At 52.8% G+C, this 20011-nt stretch overlaps 1 protein-coding gene across 1 annotated transcript in view; it reads left to right on the forward strand.

Moving 5' to 3' along the window:
- LOC119958231 (POU domain, class 6, transcription factor 1-like) overlaps window positions 1-20011 on the forward strand; it is a 410189-nt gene that overhangs the window by 153654 nt on the left and 236524 nt on the right. The window contains 1 exon segment of the mRNA XM_038786639.1: window positions 5895-6102. Within this exon segment, the coding sequence (XP_038642567.1) occupies window positions 5895-6102 (208 nt within the window).

The raw sequence follows: 20011 nt of genomic DNA on the forward strand, positions 1-20011 counted from the left end.
TTCTACACACTTACTAATGAAGTCAGTTACTGTAGTGGCGTACTCGTTCAGGCTGGTCGCAGAGTATTTAAATACTGACCAGTCCACTGACTAAGCAGTCCCGTAGGAGATCATCCGATCCCTCAGACCAACAATGCACAACTTTCTTTGACGTATTCTCCCGCTTCAGTTTTTGCTGAGAAGCCGGGAGCAGGAGCACAGCCTTGTGGACAGATTTGCCAAAGTGTGGGCGGGCGATAGAGCGGTAGGTATGTTTGATATTTGTGTAGCAGTGGTCCAGCTTGTTTGGGCCTCTGGTGGAACAGGTGACGTGTTGGTGGTAACTTGGTAGTACACTCTTGAGCTTTGCCTGATTGAAATCCCCAGCTACAATGAACAAGGCCTCGGGATGTTTCGTTTCAAGGCTATTTGTGGTGGTGAATATTTCGTCCAGTGCGATTTTCACATTCGCATGGGGTGTGATGTAAACTGCCATCAGGATAACGGAGCTGAACTCCCGCGGAAGGTAGAAGGGGCGGCATTTTAGCATCAGGTATTCTCGGTCTAGGGAACAGAAACTTGCCAGTCTTGCTACATCTAGGCACCAGGAGGTGTTAATTAGGAGGCAGACCCAACCTCCCCTAGCCTTGCCTGAGGCCGCCGTACGGTCCATTCGGTGGATTGAGAAGCCCTTTGGTTGTAGGGCACAGTCCGATGTAGCAGGAGTCAGCCGTGTCTCCGTGAAACAGAGCACACAGCAGTCCCTTAGTTCTCTTTGAAAAGTGAGTCTGGCTTTAAGTCCGTCTCGCTTGTTTTCTCGAGATTGGACATTAGCTCGGAGTAAGCTAGGCATAGGAGCTTTGGGGCTGCGTTGCTTCACTCTCACCTGCAGGCCTGCACGTTTTCCACACTTCCTGGAGTGACTGCTTCTTTTCGAGCCTGGAGACGGTGAGAGTGTGCAGTGTTAAGGGAATAGTTGTGTCCAATGAGGTTATTCACTCTGGTCGGTGTGTGGATGGAGGATTTGTTGCCTTGCTTGTGGTTCCTGCGTCGGTAGGTAGGTCTGCGCGGTCGAGCGTTCCGGGTCGCTGTCGGGCTGCGGTTTGTCTTTGCAGGTCGGTGGATGTCCAGACTACGCTCCGGCGTGGATGGGGTGAAGGCCGGTAAGTGGATGACGTCTGGATCGCGGTTGCGGATGAGGTGATGGCTGGGTTCGTGTGTTGGGGCCCACGGTCCTTACCAGATTGCGGTGTTTCTTCAGAGGATGGAGGATCTCTAGACCTCCCTCTCATAAAAAGTCCATGTCAAGTGGGATTAAGGTGAATCCCAAAGCTTTTGATTCATATGTAAAAAGCAAGAGGGTAGCCAGGAAAAGGATTGGACCACTTAAGGACAGTGGCGGGAATCTATATGTTGAGCCAGAGGAAATCGGCTGAATGAGTACTTTGCATCAGTGTTCACCAAAGAAAGGGACTTTGTGGAAGATAATTCTTGGGTTGGGTGTGTGGTCAGCCTGGATCATGTTAACATTGAAAAGGAGGAGGTATTGGGTCTTTTAAAAGATATTAAGATGGATAAGTCTCCTGGACCGGATGGGACTTACCCTAGAATACTGAGGGAAGCAAGAGAGAAAATTGCTGGGGCCTTGACTTTGTATCCTAATTGGCTGTGTGATATTCCAGAGGACTGGAGAATGTGGTACCGATGTTTAAGAAAGGTAGCAGGGATAATCCTGGAAACTATAGGTCCGTGAGCCTCACGTCAGCACTAGGTAAATTATTGGAGAGAACTCTCAGGGACAGGATTTATACCCATTTGGAAACAACTGGGCTCATTAGTGATAAACAGCATGGTTTTGTGAAGGGGAGGTCGTGCCTCACTAACTTAATCGAGTTTTTAGAGGAAGTGACAAAGATGATAGATGAGGGAAAGATAGTAGATGTATACAGGGACTTCAGTAAGGCCTTTGACAAAGTCCCTCATGGCAGACTGGTACAAAAGGTGAAGTCACACAAGATCAGAGATGAGGTAGTAAGATGGATACAGAACTAGCTCGGTCATAGAAGGCAGAGAGTAGCAATGGAAGGATGTTTTTCTGAATGAAAGATTGTGACCAGCGGTGTTCAGCAGGGATCGGTGCTGGGGCCTGTGTTGTTTGTCGTGTACATAAACAATTTGGAGGAAAATGTAGCCGGTCTGATTAGTAAGTTCGCGGATGACACCAAGGTTGGTAGAGTGGCAGATAGTGTTGAGGATTGTCAGGACATAGATAGGTTGGAGACTGGGCAGAATATGGCAAATGGGGTTTAATGCAGACAGATGTGAGGTAATGCATTTTGATAGGTCTAACAATGAGGGAAAATGTACCAGATATGGCAAAACTCTTAGAAATATAGAAAGTCAGAGGGATCTGGGCGTGCAGGTCCACAGATCTTTGAAAGTTGCAACACAAGTGGACAAGGTAGTCAAGAAAGCATAGGGAATGTTTGCCTTCATTGGACGGGGCATCGAGTATAAAATCTGGCAAGTTGTGCTGCAGTTGTGTAGAACCTTGGTCAGGCTGTACTTGGAATATTGCGCACAATTCTGGTCGCCATACAACCAGAAGGAGGTGGCGGCTTTGGAGAGGGTGCAGAGGAGGTTTACCAGGATGTTGCCTGGTCTGGAGGGTGTTAGCTATGTGGAGAGGCTCAATAGACTCGGACTGTTTTCATTAGAAAGACAGAGGTTGAGGGGTGACCTGATGGAGGTCTACAAGATTGAGGGGCATGGATAGAGTGTATGGGCAGGCACTCTTTCCCAGGGTGGAGGGGTCAGTCACCAGGGGGCAGAGGTTTATGGTCCGTGGGGCAAAGTTTAGAGGAGATGTGCGAGGCAGGTTTTTTACCCAGAGGGTGGTGAGTGCCTGGAACGTGTTGCTAGGGGAGGTTGTGGAAGTAGAGACATTAACGTCGTTCAAAAGGTATCTTGACAAATACATGGATGGGATGGGTATAGAGGGATACGGCACTAGGAAGTGCTGAGGGTTTTGGCAAATGTTGGTATCATGACTGGTACAGGCTTGGAGGGCCAAAGGGCCTGTTCCTGTGCTGTATTGTTCTTTGAAAATTGTTCCTGGTGTGAGGAACTTCATAGAATTCATAGAATTTACAGTGCAGAAGGAGGCCATTCGGCCCATCGAGTCTGCACCGTCTCCTGGAAAGAGCACCCTACCCAAGGTTAACACCTCCACCCTATCCCCATAACCCAGTAACCCCACCCAACACTAAGGGCAATTTTGGACACTAAGGGCAATTTATCATGGCCAATCCACCTAACCTGCACATCTTTGGACTGTGGGAGGAAACCGGAGTACCCGGAAACCCACGCATACACGGGGAGGATGTGCAGACTCAGCACAGACAGTGACCCAAGCCGGAATTGAACCTGGGACCCTTGAGCCGTTAAGCGATTGTGCTAACCACAATGCTACCGTGCTGCCCAAATTATAAGAACATTTCATAAGAACTAGGAGCAGGAGTAGGCCATCTGGCCCCTCGAGCCTGCTCCGCCATTCAATGGGATCATGGCTGATCTTTGTGGACTCAGCTCCACTTTCCGGCCTGAACACCATAACCCTTAATCCCTTTATTCTTCAAAAAACTATCTATCTTTACCTTAAAAACATGTAATGAAGGAGCCTCAACTGCTTCACTGGGCAAGGAATTCCATAGATTCACAACCCTTTGGGTGAAGAAGTTCCTCCTAAACTCAGTCCTAAATCTACTTCCCCTTATTTTGAGGCTATGCCCCCTTAGTTCTGCTTTCACCCGCCAGTGGAAACAACCTGCCCGCATCTATCCTATCTATTCCCTTCATAATTTTAAATGTTTCTATAAGATCCCCCCTCATCCTTCTAAATTCCAATGAGTACAGTCCCAGTCTACTCAACCTCTCCTCGTAATCCAACCCCTTCAGCTCTTGGATTAACCTAGTGAATCTCCTCTGCACACCCTCCAGTGCCAGTACGTCCTTTCTCAAGTAAGGAGACCAAAACTGAACACAATACTCCAGGTGTGGCCTCACTAACACCTTATACAATTGCAGCATAACCTCCCTCGTCTTAAACTCCATCCCTCTAGCAATGAAGGACAAAATTCCATTTGCCTTCTTAATCACCTGTTGCACCTGTAAACCAACTTTTTGCGACTCATGCACTAGCACACCCAGGTCTCTCTTCAGTCACACAGATAGATTGGAGAATTTGGGACTGTTTTGCTTGGTGAAGAGAAGGTTGAGAAGAGGTTAGATCGAAGGGTCTGGGCAGAATACAGAGAGAGAACCTATTCCCATTGTTGAAAAGCCGAAGAATAAGTGCAGGTGGATTTCAGGTAAGTTTCTCTGCTGTAATCATTGTGTGATACTGTAAATGAGCTTTCTTCAGACAAGTTACTGCTGTGTCAACAGAATCTTTGGGGAATTTTGGTGCCACAGAATAATTGTTATCTTCATCAACCACCCTGGTAACTTTTTCAAATAATTCAATAAAGTTAATCAGGCAGGAGCAAGTTTCTGAATGAGCCTCAAACTCGCCACCCGATGATAAAGTGCTTTGCACGAGCGTCCCTACATGGACACAAAACTCGCAGGGCTGAAATCAATAACCTGTTTGCTGCCACTTCTTAATAATGGACCCAAGTGAGTCACTGCAATCGACCTTGACATCCAGAAACTACTGAGCTCATATTGGCCCCCCTCCCCTGCCATTTGTCTCAGCATTCGAGCTAAATGGCATGGAGATCAGCAACAGCATCAGTATGAAGCACATAATCTGAACCAAATTAAAGCAAAATACTGCGGAAGCTGCAAATCTGAAATACAAAACAAAAATGTTGCAGGAACTCAGCGGGTCTGGCAGCATTGTGGAGAGAGAAAGTTACAGTTTTGAGTCCAAATTACCTTTCTACAGAACTAACGAAAGATAGAAATGTGCAGAATGATGTAGTAAGATATGGGTGGGGCAGAATAGAGGAACAGTGATAGGCCGGGGCAAAGGAGAGATTGACAAAGGTGTCATGGACAGAAGACAAAGGGAGTGGTCATGGTGCCATTATTATCTGAACCAAAACGAGTTTTGCAGTTACTTCAAAGTTTAAGCAATTTGAACAACTGAGAGCCATATAATGAGTATAACAAGCAGTTTCTATTTCAGCAATGAATACTAAATCCAGTTTTGTTCTTGTTTTCAGCAGGAATGGGAACTCTGGCTTATTGTCCCCTCTTCCTTCCTCTCCTGCCATGGGGAACAATTGTAACGATTGCCATGTTCCTGGTTAAATATGAACTAACAATACAGACCAGTAATCAAATCTGGATTCAACCTGTTCTGTACAGCTCACACTCTGTGATGTATTTACTCACTGTGCTGCGAAGGAAGCCAGACTTTCACAGCTTTAAGATTCACCATTGATGTGTGTTTCAAATGGATATATCACAGGCCAAATGTTAAGTGCTTGTTGCATCTTTAAGTTGAAAAATAAAATTACTTTTGAACCCGTGTGTGCATGGGTTTCCTCCGGGTGCTCCGGTTTCCTCCCACAGTCCAAAGATGTGCGGGTTAGGTGGATTGGCCATGACAAATTGCCCGTAGTGTCCTGTAAGGTTAGGGGGGGGGGGGGGGGGGGGGGGGTTGTTGGGTTACGGGTATAGGGTGGATATGTGGGTTTGAGTAGGGTGATCATTGCTCGGCACAACATTGAGGGCCGAAGGGCCTGTTCTGTGCTGTACTGTTCTATGTTCTATGACTCACGGAGAATCTCGAATTCAGGTCTCAAAGCTCATACCAGCCCTGGAAATGAGAAAAAACTGAAAGTACAACCACGGGTGAGGGACAGAATGCAGCTTTTACATTTGATTCTAAATGAATGTATTTACAGGCCACTGTGATGACTGGACAAGAAGTCAGCAAAGTTTCACCAAAGAAAGTGGATGTCTTATTCAAAGCAGAAGCTGATATGCAATCCCGAGGAATTGTTCTCCCGACAACAGTGCTGGCTGAGGGAAACAATAAAAGCAACATTCCCACTGAGGCACCAAAAATTCCCAGAGGTTCTGTGCAGGAGAACCACTGCCGCAGGTCTACTGGTGAGCAGGGTTTATTTTTTGAATACTGTATGCATTTATAAGCAGCCTTTCTGTGAAACTAGTAAGAATGCCAACAATGTTTCTGTTCCCTTTTTTGACAACACAGTGGGATCTATCTAATGAAAGGGAAATCGACAAATTTAATAACCACATATGAATAGAATAGAATCCCTACAGTGAGAGGGAGGCCATTCGGCCCATCATGTCTGCACCGACCCTTCAAAAGAGCACCCTACCCAGACCCATGTTCTATCCCCATAACCCTACCTATCCTTTTGGACACTAAGGGACAATTTAGCATGGCCAATCCACCTAACCTGCACATCCCAAGACACTGAGGGACAATTTAACAGGTCTTTGTTTGCCTAGCCCGGGAAAAGGTCCTCGAAGGGGCTTTTGAGATCTACCGCATCTTGGGTGCTAGCTATGAAGAAAGGTTGAGTAGATTAGGATTGTTTTCGTTGGAAAGACGGAGGTTGAGGGGGGACCTGATTAAGGTCTACAAAATTATGAGAGGTATGGACAGGGTGGATAGCAACAAGCTTTTTCCAAGAGTCAATTACAAGGGGTCACGATTTCAAGGTGAGAGGGGGAAAGTTTAAGGGAGATGTGCGTGGAAAGTTTTTTACGCAGAGGGTGGTGGGTGCCTGGAACGCTTTGCCAGCGGAGGTGGTAGAGGCGGGCACGATAACATCATTTAAGATGCATCTGGACAGATATATGAACGGGTGGGGAACAGAGGGAAGTAGACCTTGGAAAATAGGCAACAGGTTTAGATAAAGGACCTGGATCGGCGCAAGCTGGGAGGGCCGAAGGGCCTGTTCCTGTTCTGTAATTTTCTTTGTTCTTTGTTTTGGTCCACGGGCAGTGTGCGGTGCCATGCCTGCAAGAAGGTGGAGCATATTGGAACAAATTGCCCCACCTCTAACACTGCCGCTGATGGTGCCGCCGCCCCCTCTACTCCCACTGGCCTTGCAGCTAACCCCCTTGTGGGGAGCCATGCCAGCGCCCACTGATACCTCGCCTGCTGGCATGACGGTGAGGGGGCACCCGCGTGGCCTGAAGACCAACAGGGCGATTCGCCAGCGGTCAGATTTGCATCCTTCTGGCCATCTGACCCAGACTGAGCCAATGCCCCTGGTTACTGACTTGGGTGCAGCCGTTACGCCTCACCCCATCATCACCCAACAACACCCTCAGCCCGGTGACATTTCACCATCGGGTGCTGGGCCCGGCGACACTTCTGCGCTGGCCCCTCTGGGTGGCGGTAGTGAGGTGCGTGACCTCGAACCAGAGGGTGCTCTGTCCCAGCCACCAATTCTGGAGAGAAGCATTGAGGGACAAGGAGTCAGCCTGGAGGGGCCTCCAGAGATAGAGATCTCCCCGGGGTGTGACCCTCTCCCCCACAAACGGCGTCACTCCAGGTTCTTCTTCATCGATGTCACGGGCAGTCCCCAGAAGGAAAGAGGCGGGGGGAGGATAGTGAGGAAGCTGCCGCAGTCCCCCGAGCAGGGTGCTTCAGGGTCGGACTCCACCCAGTACAATTTAGCATCCCGGACTCTCTGCCGCCCTCCCGGACCCTTTGCCCCCATCGGGGACCCTCTGCCCCCATCCTGGACCCTCTGCCCCCATCGGGGACCCTCTGCCACCCTCCCGGACCCTCTGCCACCATCCCGGACTCTCTGCCACCATCCCGGACCCTCTGCCACCATCCCGGACTCTCTGCCACCATCCCGGACCCTCTGCCCCCATCGGGGTCTCTCTGCCACCATCCCAGACCCTCTGCCCCCATCCCGGACCCTCTGCCACCATCCCGGACCCTCTGCCCCCATCCCGGACCCTCTGCCCCCATCCCGGACCCTCTGCCCCCATCCCGGACCCTCTGCCCCCATCCCGGACCCTCTGCCACCATCCCGGACTCTCTGCCACCATCCCGGACCCTCTGCCCCCATCGGGGTCTCTCTGCCACCATCCCAGACCCTCTGCCCCCATCCCGGACCCTCTGCCACCATCCCGGACCCTCTGCCCCCATCCCGGACCCTCTGCCCCCATCCCGGACCCTCTGCCCCCATCCCGGACCCTCTGCCACCATCCCGGACCCTCTGCCCCCATCCCGGACCCTCTGCCACCATCCCGGACCCTCTGCCCCCATCCCGGACCCTCTGCCACCATCCCGGACCCTCTGCCCCCATCCCGGACCCTCTGCCACCATCCCGGACCCTCTGCCACCATCCCGGACCCTCTGCCACCATCCCGGACCCTCTGCCCCCATCCCGGACCCTCAGCCACCATCCCGGACCCTCTGCCCCCATCCCGGACCCTCTGCCCCCATCCCGGACCCTCTGCCCCCATCCCGGACTCTCTGCCACCATCCCGGACCCTCTGTCCCCATCCCGGACCCTCTGCCCCCATCCCGGACCCTCTGCCGCCATTCCGGACCCTCTGCCGTCATCCCGGACAATCTGCCCCCATCCCGGACCCTCTGCCCCCATCGGGGACTCTCTGCCCCCATCCCGGACCCTCTGCCCCCATCCCGGACCCTCTGCCCCCATCCCGGACCCTCTGCCGCCATCCCGGACCCTCTGCCCCCATCGGGGACCCTCTGCCCCCATCCCGGACCCTCTGCCCCCATCCCGGACCCTCTGCCACCATCCCGGACCCTCTGCCCCCATCCCGGACCCTCTGCCACCATCCCGGACCCTCTGCCCCCATCCCGGACCCTCTGCCCCCATCCCGGACCCTCTGCCACCATCCCGGACCCTCTGCCCCATCCCGGACCCTCTGCCCCCATCCTGGACCCTCTGCCCCCATCCCGGACCCTCTGCCCCATCCCGGACCCTCTGCCACCATCCCGGACCCTCTGCCCCCATCCCGGACCCTCTGCCCCCACCCCGGACCCTCTGCCACCATCCCGGACCCTCTGCCGCCATCCCGGACCCTCTGCCACCATCCCGGACCCTCTGTCCCCATCCCAGACCCTCTGCCCCCATCCCGGACCCTCTGCCGCCATCCCGGACCCTCTGCCCCATCGCGGACCCTCTGCCCCATCGGGGACCCTCTGCCCCCATCCTGGACCCTCTGCCGCCATCCCGGACCCTCTGCCCCCATCCCGGACCCTCTGCCACCATCCCGGACCCGCTGCCACCATCCCGGACCCTCTGCCCCCATCCCGGACCCTCTGTCCCCATCCCGGACCCTCTGCCGCCATCCCGGACCCTCTGCCCCCATCCCGGACCCTCTGCCCCCATCCCGGACCCTCTGCCCCCATCCCGGACCCTCTGCCCCCATCCTGGACCCTCTGCCCCCATCCCGGACCCTCTGCCTCCATCCCGGACCCTCTGTCACCATCACAGAGCCTCTTCCCCCATCCCGGACCCTCTTCCCCCATCCCGGACCCTCTGCCGCCATCCCGGACCGTCTGCCACCATCCCGGACTCTCTGCAACCATCCCGGACCCTCTGCCCCCATCTCGGACCCTCTGCTCCCGTCCCGGACCCTCTTCCCCCATCCCGGACCCTCTGCCCCCATCCCGGACCCTCTGCACCCATCCCGGACCCTCTGCCCCATCCCGGACCCTCTACCACCATCCCGGACCCTCTGCCACCATCCCGGACCCTCTGCCCCCATCCCGGACCCTCTGCCACCATCCCGGACCCTCTGCCACCATCCCGGACCCTCTGCCACCATCCCGGACCCTCTGCCACCATCCCGGACCCTCTGCCCCCATCCCGGACCCTCTGCCACCATCCCGGACCCTCTGCCCCCATACCGGACCCTCTACCACCATCCCGGACCCTCTGCCCCCACCCCGGACCCTCTGCCCCCATCCCGGACCCTCTGCCACCCTCCCGGACCCTCTGCCACCATCCCGGACCCTCTGCCACCATCCCGGACCCTCTGCCACCATCCCGGACCCTCTGCCCCCATCCCGGACCCTCTGCCCCCATCCCGGACCCTCTGCCACCATCCCGGACCCTCTGCCCCCATCGGGGACCCTCTGCCACCATCCCGGACCCTCTGCCCCCATCCCGGACCCTCTGCCGCCATCCCGGACCCTCTGCCACCATCCCGGACCCTCTGCCCCCATCCCGGACCCTCTGCCCCCATCCCGGACCCTCTGCCACCATCCCGGACCCTCTGCCACCATCCCGGACCCTCCGCCGCCATCCCGGACCCTCTGCCGCCATCCCGGACCCTCTGCCCCCATCCCGGACCCTCTGCCCCCATCCCGGACCCTCTGCCACCATCCCGGACCCTCTACCCCCATCCCAGACTCTCTGCCACCATCCCGGACCCTCAGCCACCATCCCGGACCCTCTGCCACCATCCCGGACCTTCTGCCACCCTCCCGGACCCTCTGCCACCATCCCGGACCCTCTGCCCCAATCCCGGACCCTCTGCCCGCATCCTGGACCCTCTGCCACCATCCCGGACCCTCTGCCCCCATCCCGGACCCTCTACCCCCATCCCAGACTCTCTGCCACCATCCCGGACCCTCTGCCACCATCCCGTACCCTCTGCAACCATCCCGGACCCTCTGCCACCATCCTGGACCCTCTGCACCCATCCCGGACCCTCTGCCACCATCCCGGACCCTCTGTCCCCATCCCGGACCCTCTGCCACCATCCCGGACCCTCTGCCCCCATCCCGGACCCTCTGCCCCCATCCCGGACCCTCTGCCCCCATCCCGGACCCTCTGCCACCATCCCGGACCCTCTGCCCCCATCCCGGACCCTCTGCCACCATCCCGTACCCTCTGCCATCATCCCGGACCCTCTGCCCCCGTCCCAGACCCTCTGCCCCCATCCCGATCCCTCTGCCCCCGTCCCAGACCCTCTGCTCCCATCCCGGACCCTCTGCCACCATCCCGGACCCTCTGCCACCATCCCGGACCCTCTGCCCCCATCCCGGACCCTCTGCCCCCATCCCGGACCCTCTGCCACCATCCCGGACCCTCTGCCGCCATCCCGGACCCTCTGCCCCCATCCCGGACCCTCTGCCCCATCGGGGACCCTCTGCCACTATCCCTGACCCTCTGCCCCCACCCCGGACCCTCTGCCCCCATCCCGGACCCTCTGCCCCCATCCCGGACCCTCTGCCCCCATCCCGGACCCTCTGCCACCATCCCGGACCCTCTGCCCCCATCCCGGACCGTCAGCCACCATCCCAGACTCTCTGCCACCATCCCGGACCCTCTGCCACCATCCCGTACCCTCTGCAACCATCCCGGACCCTCTGCCACCATCCCGGACCCTCTGCCACCATCCCGGACCCTCTGCCACCATCCCGGACCCTCTGCCCCCATCCCGGACCCTCTGCCACCATCCCGGACCCTCTGCCCCCATCCCGGACCCTCTGCCACCATCCCGTACCCTCTGCAACCATCCCGGACCCTCTGCCACCATCCCGGACCCTCTGCCCCAATCCCGGACCCTCTGCCACCATCCCGGACCCTCTGCCACCATCCCGGACCCTCTGCCACCATCCCGGACCCTCTGCCACCATCCCGGACCCTCTGCCTCCATCCCGGACCCTCTGCCACCATCCCGGACCCTCTGCCTCCATCCCGGACCCTCTGCCACCATCCCGGACCCTCTGCCTCCATCCCAGACCCTCTGCCGCCATCCCGGACCTGTTTCCGGAATTATTTTCGGGGCCTTCCCGTGACCAGGTGGCAGGGCCTGAGCAGGTATCTGCACCGCCGCCTCCCGCTGGCCTGGGACCCTGGGACGAGCCTGAGGAGATCCCGCCGGTTGGTGGGATCAAGGCAGCCCCTGGGTTGGATGTTGGGCCCGTGTCGCCCACCGCACTCAGTGTGGTGGAGGATTCTGGCCCGGAGGGAGACTGTCCGAAGGCCGTCAGCCGCCCAGTGTTGGGAGCCCAGGGTGCATGAGGCTCTCTGCAGTGGGGTGCAGGGCTCACTCATGCCTGACACTGTGTCACCCCCTCACCCCCTCTGGGGGACTCCCGGAATCTGGCACATCATAATTGAAGGTTCCTTTATTTTTCTGCCTCTGTAGATACAAAGAATAAAGAACAAAGAAAAATTACAGCTCAGGAACAGGCCCTTCGGCCCTCCAAGCCTGCGCCGATCCAGATCCTCTGTCTAAAACTGTCGCCTATTTTCTAAGGATCTGTATCCCTCTGTTCCCCGCCCATTCATGTATCTGTCTGGATACACCTTAAATGATGCTATCGTGCCCGCCTCTACCACCTCCGCCAGCGAAGCGTTCCAGGCACCCACCACCCTCTGCAGAAAGAACTTTTGTTTTGTTTTTGCATATATCCCTTAGACTTTTCCAATCTCAGTTTGAACTCATGAACCCCGAGTAATTGAGTCCCCCACTCTTGGAAAAAGCTTGTTGCTATCCACCCTGTCCATACCTCTCATAATTTTGTAGACCTCAATCAGGTCCCCCCTCAACCTCCGTCTTTCCAACGAAAACAATCCTAATCTACTCAACCTTTCTTCATAGCTAGCACCCTCCATACCAGGCAACATCCTGGTGAACCTCCTCTGCACCCTCTCCAAAGCATCCACATCCTTCTGGTAATGTGGCGACCAGAACTGCACGCAGTATTCCAAATGTGGCCGAACCAAAGTCCTATACAACTGTAATATGACCTGCCAACTCTTGTACTCAATACCCCGTCCGATGAAGGCAAGCATGCTGTATGCCTTCTTGACCACTCTATCAACCTGCGTTGCCACCTTCAGGGTACAATGGACCTGAACTCCCAGATCTCTCTGTACATCAATTTTCCCCAGGGCTTTTTCATTTACCGTATAGTTCGCTCTTGAATTGGATCTTCCAAAATGCATCACCTCGCATTTGCCTGGATTGAACTCCGTCTGCCATTTCTCCTCCCAACTCTCCAATCTATCTATATTTTGTTGTATTCTCTGACAGTCCTCCTCGCTATCTGCAACTCCACCAATCTTAGTATCATCTGCAAACTTGCTAATCAGACCACCTATACCTTCCTCCAGGTCATTTATGTAGATCACAAACAACAGTGGTCCGAGCATGGATCCCTGTGGAACACCAATAGTCACCCTTCTCCATTTTGAGACACTCCCTTCCACCACTACTCTCTGTCTCCTGTTGCCCAGCCAGTTCTTTATCCATCTAGCTCGTACACCCTGAACCCCATATGACTTCACTTTTTCCATCAACCTGCCATGGGAAACTTTATCAAACGCCTTACTAAAGTCCATGTATATGACATCTACAGCCCTTCCCTCATCAATTAACTTTGTCACTTCCTCAATGAATTCTATTAAGTTGGTAAGACATGACCTTCCCTGCACAAAACCATGTTGCCTATCACTGATAAGCCCATTTTCTTCCAAATGTGAGTAGATCCCATCCCTCAGTATCTTCCCAGCAGCTTCCCTATCACTGACGTCAGGCTCACCGGCCTATAATTCCCTGGATTAGTTTGAGGCAGTGCCCTATTGGGACCCCTCTTCACCAACACTCCGACACCTTCCCTCCCCACCACCCTCCTTTTCCCTCTCTCCCCACCACCCCCTTCCTTTCCCTTCTGTTGGTACAGAGGCGAGGGTATCCGGTGTCTCCAACGCAAAGTTTAGTGCTTGTACCATTTGTGTTTTGTATAACTGTGTTGTGAACTGTTTTAATAATCCGAGTATCCACCCCGTACATTGGTACTGAGGGGAGGGTACTCTGTTTCTGCAACACAAAATTAGTGTTTGTACCTTTTGGCCTAGTATATATTTTTTACTGTTTTAATGAAAATATGTGGCCAATTCACCTAACAAGCATGTCTTTCGGGACTTATGGGAGGAAACAGAAACACCCGGAGGGAACCCACGCAGACACGGGGAGTAGGTGCAGACTCCGCACAGACAGTGACCCTCGGTCGGAATCAAATTCGAGTCCCTGGCACTTTGAGGCAGCAGTCCCACCGTGTTGCCCCAGTTTGTTAATTACAGTACAATCATTGATAAAAATTGTTCCCAAAGCTGAGGGATAGTTCCTGAATTTAGAGAATTACAGCTAGCGCATTCATTGGGCGTGATTTAACAGAAATGTGTCCACCGTTTGGTGCATTTAGCCGGGGGTTTCCTGGCGCTGGCCACGGAGAGAACAACCCTGCTATTAAACGGGACTCTGCCTCATTTCTGGGCCTTGATGAGGAACACCCCGCCAAGGTCGTGCTTAGTCCCATTTCCTGCACTAATGGGCGCCGCTCGCCAGTGCAGCGATTTAAAATTGGCGCCCCAATCTCCAAACCTCCCACCGAGGCCTCTGGACCCCACCCAATGCCACAACTCACCAATTAGGGGGTTATCGAGCCCCCCGCGCCCCACCTCATAAGGGCACCCAGGGCACAGGCAAGATACCACCTGGGCACCTTGGCAGTGCCACCTGGGTGCAACCTTGGCAATACCAGGGTACCCTGGGTGCCACTACCAGGGTTCCAGGCTGGCAAAGCCTTGATGCCCTGATAGCATTGCGGGTGCCAGGGTACCACCCTGTCCAGAGCCCAACCACACAGGGGCTCTGATCATCCAGATCGTAACGCCTCTCTCAAGATTTACCGGCCTGGTTGCACCCCGAGTCGGGCGCGGTGAGGCTGATAGATCGTGCCCGTTATCGCTGCAGCTATTTGTTTAAGAAAGCTAGGATGTAGGCCTTAGTACCTGACTCTTTGTAGGCTTTTAGTCTCTTCAGTTTCACTGGTACTTTGTTTATTACTCCTTAGGTTATCCTCTATTTCTGGTAGGTAATTTGTGTCTTCTACTGTGAAGGTGACAAAAAATGTTTGTTCAATGTATCTGTCATTACCTTATTCCCATGATAATTTCTACTCTCTGTGTTTCCAGAGGACCCATTTTTGCTTTAACTACTCCCTTTTTATGCACACCCTCGCCAGTTTACTCTAATATTCGATTTTTTCCCTTTTGACCAACCTTTTGGTGGCCTTTTGTTGGTTTTTAAAAACTCACTATATCAGCTATATTACTTTTCTTTCCAACATTATATGCTTCTTTTAGTCAAATACCATTCTTAACCTCCTGTTCAAATTTCAGATTCTTCTTTGTGATTGGAAGATGTTGATTTTAAACTTAACATGGAATTTAATTGTCTTATGATCACAATTTCCCAGTGGATCTTTTACTATGATATCACTAATTAAATCTACATCATTGCACAAATCATGATGTGGAGATGCTGGCATTGGACTGGGGTGATGACCTGATGACGGAGCTGTGCTCCGAAAGCTAGTGATTCCAAATAAATCTGTTGGACTTTAACCAGGTGTTGGAAGACTTCAGGAGGGATAGAGAGGGAGGTAGAAGGGGTGGAGGAGTTGCATTACAGGTCAGAGATGATATCACAGCTGTGATTAAGGATGGCACGATGGAGGATTCGAGCACTGAGGCAATATGGGTGGAGCTGAGAAATAGGAAGGGTGCAGTAACATTGTTGGGACTTTACTACAGGCCTCCCAAAAGTGAGCATGAAGTAGAGGTACAAATATGTAGACAGATTATAGAACAGCATAGGAGCAATAGGGTGGTTGTGATGGGAGATTTTAACTTCCCCAATATTGAATGGGACTCATGTAGTGTTGGAGGCGTAGATGGAGCAGAATTTGTAAGGAGCATCCAGGAGAGTTTTTTTGAGCAGTATGTAAATAGTCCAACTCGGGAAGGGGCCATACTGGACCTGGTATTGGGGAATGATCCCGGCCAAGTGGTTGATGTTTCAGTCGGTGATTACTTTGGGAATAGCGATCACAATTCCGTAAGTTTTAGAATACTCATGGACAAAGACGAGAGTGGTCCTAAAGGAAGAGTGCTAAATTGGGGAAAGGCAGAGTATAACAAAATTCGGCAGGAGCTCGGGAATGTGGATTGGGAGCAGCTGTTTAAGGGTAAATCCACATTTGAAATGTGGAAGTCTTTTAAGGAAAGGTTGATTAGAGTGCAGGACATAGAACATAGAACGATACAGCACAGTACAGGCCCTTCGGCCCTCGATGTTGCACCGACATGGAAAAAAACTAAAGGCCATCTAACCTACACTATGCCCTTATCATCCATATGCTTATCCAATAAACTTTTAAATGCCCTCAATGTTGGCGAGTTCACTACTGTTGCAGGTAGGGAATTCTACGGCCTCACCACTCTTTGCGTAAAAAACCCACCTCTGACCTCTGTCCTATATCTATTACCCCTCAATTTAAGGCTATGTCCCAAGGCAATTTAAGGGCAGCAGGGTAGCATGGTGGTCAGCATAAATGCTTCACAGCTCCAGGGTCCCAGGTTCGATTCCCGGCTGGGTCACTGTCTGTGTGGAGTCTGCACGTCCTCCCCCTGTGTGCGTGGGTTTCCTCTGGGTGCTCCGGTTTCCTCCCACAGTCCAAAGATGTGCGGGTTAGGTGGATTGGCCATGCTAAATTGCCTGTAGTGTCCTAATAAAAGTAAGGTTAAGGGGGGGGTTGTTGGGTTACGGGTATAGGGTGGATACGTGGGTTTGGGGAGGGTGATCATGGCTCTGCACAACATTGAGGGCCGAAGGGCCTGTTCTGTGCTGTACTGTTCTATGTTCTATGTTCCCCTCGTGCTAGCCACCTCCATCCGCGGGAGAAGGCTCTCGCTGTCCACCCTATCTAACCCTCTGATCATTTTGTATGCCTCTATTAAGTCACCTCTTAACCTTCTTCTCTCTAACGAAAACAACCTTAAGTCCATCAGCCTTTCCTCATAAGATTTTCCCTCCATACCAGGCAACATCCTGGTAAATCTCCTCTGCACCCGTTCCAAAGCTTCCACGTCCTTCCTATAATGAGGCGACCAGAACTGTACGCAATACTCCAAATGCGGCCGTACTAGAGTTTTGTACAACTGCAACATGACCTCACGGCTCCGGAACTCAATCCCTCTACCAATAAAGGCCAACACACCATAGGCCTTCTTCACAACCCTATCAACCTGGGTGGCAACTTTCAGGGATCTATGTACATGGACACCGAGATCCCTCTGTTCATCCACACTACCAAGAATTTTACCATTAGCCAAATATTCCGCATTCCTGTTATTCTTTCCAAAGTGAATCACCTCACACTTCTCCACATTAAACTCCATTTGCCACCTCTCAGCCCAGGTCTGCAGCTTATCTATGTCCCTCTGTAACCTGCAACATCCTTCCGCACTGTCTACAACTCCACCGACTTTAGTGTAGTCTGCATATTTACTCACCCATCCTTCTGCGCCCTCCTCTAGGTCATTTATAAAAATGACAAACAGCAACGGCCCCAGAACAGATCCTTGTGGTACGCCACTCGTAACTGAACTCCATTCTGAACATTTCCCATCAACTACCACTCTCTGTCTTCTTTCAACTAGCCAATTTCTGATCCACATCTCTAAGTCACCCTCAATCCCCAGCCTCCGTATTTTCTGTAATAGCCGACCGTGGGGAACCTTATCAAACGCTTTACTCAAATCCATATACACCACATCAACTGCTCTACCCTCGTCTACCTGTTCAATCACCTTCTCAAAGAACTCGATAAGGTTTGTGAGGCATGACCTACCCTTCACAAAACCATGCTGACTATCCCTAATCATATTATTCCTATCTAGATGATTATAAGTCGTATCTTTTATAATCCTCTCCAAGACTTTACCCACCACAGACGTTAGGCTCACCGGCCTATAGTTACCGGGGTTATCTCTACTCCCCTTCTTGAACAAAGGGACCTTATTTGCTGTCCTCCAGTCCTCTGGCACTATTCCTGTAGCCAATGATGACCTAAAAATCAAAGCCAAAGGCTCAGCAATCTCTTCCCTGGCTTCCCAGAGAATCCTAGGATAAATCCCATCAGGCCCCGGGGACTTATCTATTTTCACCTTGTCCGGAATTGCCAACACTTCTTCCCTACGCACCTCAATGCCATCTATTCTAATAGCCTGGGTCTCAACATTCTCCTCCACAATATTATCTTTTTCTTGAGTGAATACTGACGAAAAGTATTCATTTAGTATCTCGCTTATCTCCTCAGCCTCCACACACAACCTCCCACCACTGTCCTTGACTGGCCCTACTCTTACCCTAGTCATTCTTTTATTCCTGACATACCTATAGAAAGCTTTTGGGTTTTCCTTGATCCTACCTGCCAAAGACTTCTCATGTCCCCTCCTTGCTCGTCTTAGCTCTCTCTTTAGATCTTTCCTCGCTTCATTGTAACTATCAAGCGCCCCAACTGAAACTTCACGCCTCATCTTCACATAGGCCTCCTTCTTCCTCTTAACAAGAGATTCCACTTCTTTGGTAAACCACGGTTCCCTCGCTCGACCCCTTCCTCCCTGTCTGACTGGTACGTACTTATCAAGAACATGCAATAGCTGTTCCTTGAACAAGCTCCACATATCCAGTGTGCCCAACCCTTGCAGCCTACTTCTCCAACCTACACATCCTAAGTCATGTCTAATGGCATCATAATTGCCCTTCCCCCAGCTACAACTCTTGCCCTGAGGGGTATACTTATCCCTTTCCATCACTAACGTAAAGGTCACCGAATTGTGGTCACTGTTTCCAAAGTGCTCACCTACCTCCAGATCTAACACCTGGCCTGGTTCATTACCCAAAACCAAATCCAATGTGGCCTCGCCTCTTGTTGGCCTGTCAACATATTGTGTCAGGAAACCCTCCTGCACACATTGTACAAAGAACGACCCATCTAATGTACTCGAACTATATCTTTTCCAGTCAATATTTGGAAAGTTAAAGTCTCCCATAACAACTACCCTGTTACTTTTGCTCTTTTCCAGAATCATCTTCGCCATCCTTTCCTCTACATCCCTAGAACTATTAGGTGGCCTATAGAAAACTCCCAACAGGGTGACCTCTCCTTTCCTGTTTCTAACCTCAGCCCATACTACCTCGGAAGAAGAGTCCCCATCTAGCATCCTTTCCGCCACCGTAATACTGTCCTTGACTAGCAGCGCCACACCTCCCCCTCTTTTGCCCCCTTCTCTGAGCTTACTAAAACACCTAAACCCCGGAACCTGCAACAACCATTCCTGTCCCTGCTCTATCCATGTCTCTGAAATGGCCACAACATCGAAGTCCCAGGTACCAACCCATGCTGCCAGTTCCCCTACCTTATTCCGTATACTCCTGGCATTGAAGTAGACACACTTCAAACCACCTACCTGAACACTGGCACCCTCCTGCGAAGTCAAATCTGTGCTCCTGACCTCTATACTCTCAATCTCCCGTACCCCAAAACTACAATCCAGGTTCCCATGCCCCTGCTGAATTAGTTTAAACCCCCCCAAAGAGCACTAACAAATCTCCCCCCCAGGATATTGGTGCCCCTCAGGTTCAGATGTAGACCATCCTGTCTATAGAGGTCCCACCTTCCCCAGAAAGAGCCCCAGTTATCCAGAAATCTGAATCCCTCCTGCCTGCACCATCCCTGTAGCCACGTGTTTAATTGCTCTCTCTCCCTATTCCTCATCTCACTATCACGTGGCACGGGCAACAACCCAGAGATAACAACTCTGTTTGTTCTCGCTCTGAGCTTCCATCCTAGCTCCCTAAAGGCCTGCCTGACATCCTTGTCCCCTTTCCTACCTATGTCGTTAGTGCCAATGTGGACTACGACTTGGGGCTGCTCCCCCTCCCCCTTAAGGACCCGGAAAACACGATCCGAGACATCACATACCCTTGCACCTGGGAGGCAACATACCAAACGTGAGTCTCTCTCGCTCCCACAAAATCTCCTATCTGTGCCCCTGACTATTGAGTCCCCAATTACTAATGTTCTACTCCTTTCCCCCCTTCCCTTCTGAGCAACAGGGACAGACTCCGTGCCAGAGGCCCGTACCCCATGGCTTACCCCTGGTAAGTCGTCCCCCCCACA

Source organism: Scyliorhinus canicula, chromosome 28 (genome assembly GCF_902713615.1).
Source record: "Scyliorhinus canicula chromosome 28, sScyCan1.1, whole genome shotgun sequence".
Lineage (NCBI taxonomy): Eukaryota > Metazoa > Chordata > Chondrichthyes > Carcharhiniformes > Scyliorhinidae > Scyliorhinus > Scyliorhinus canicula.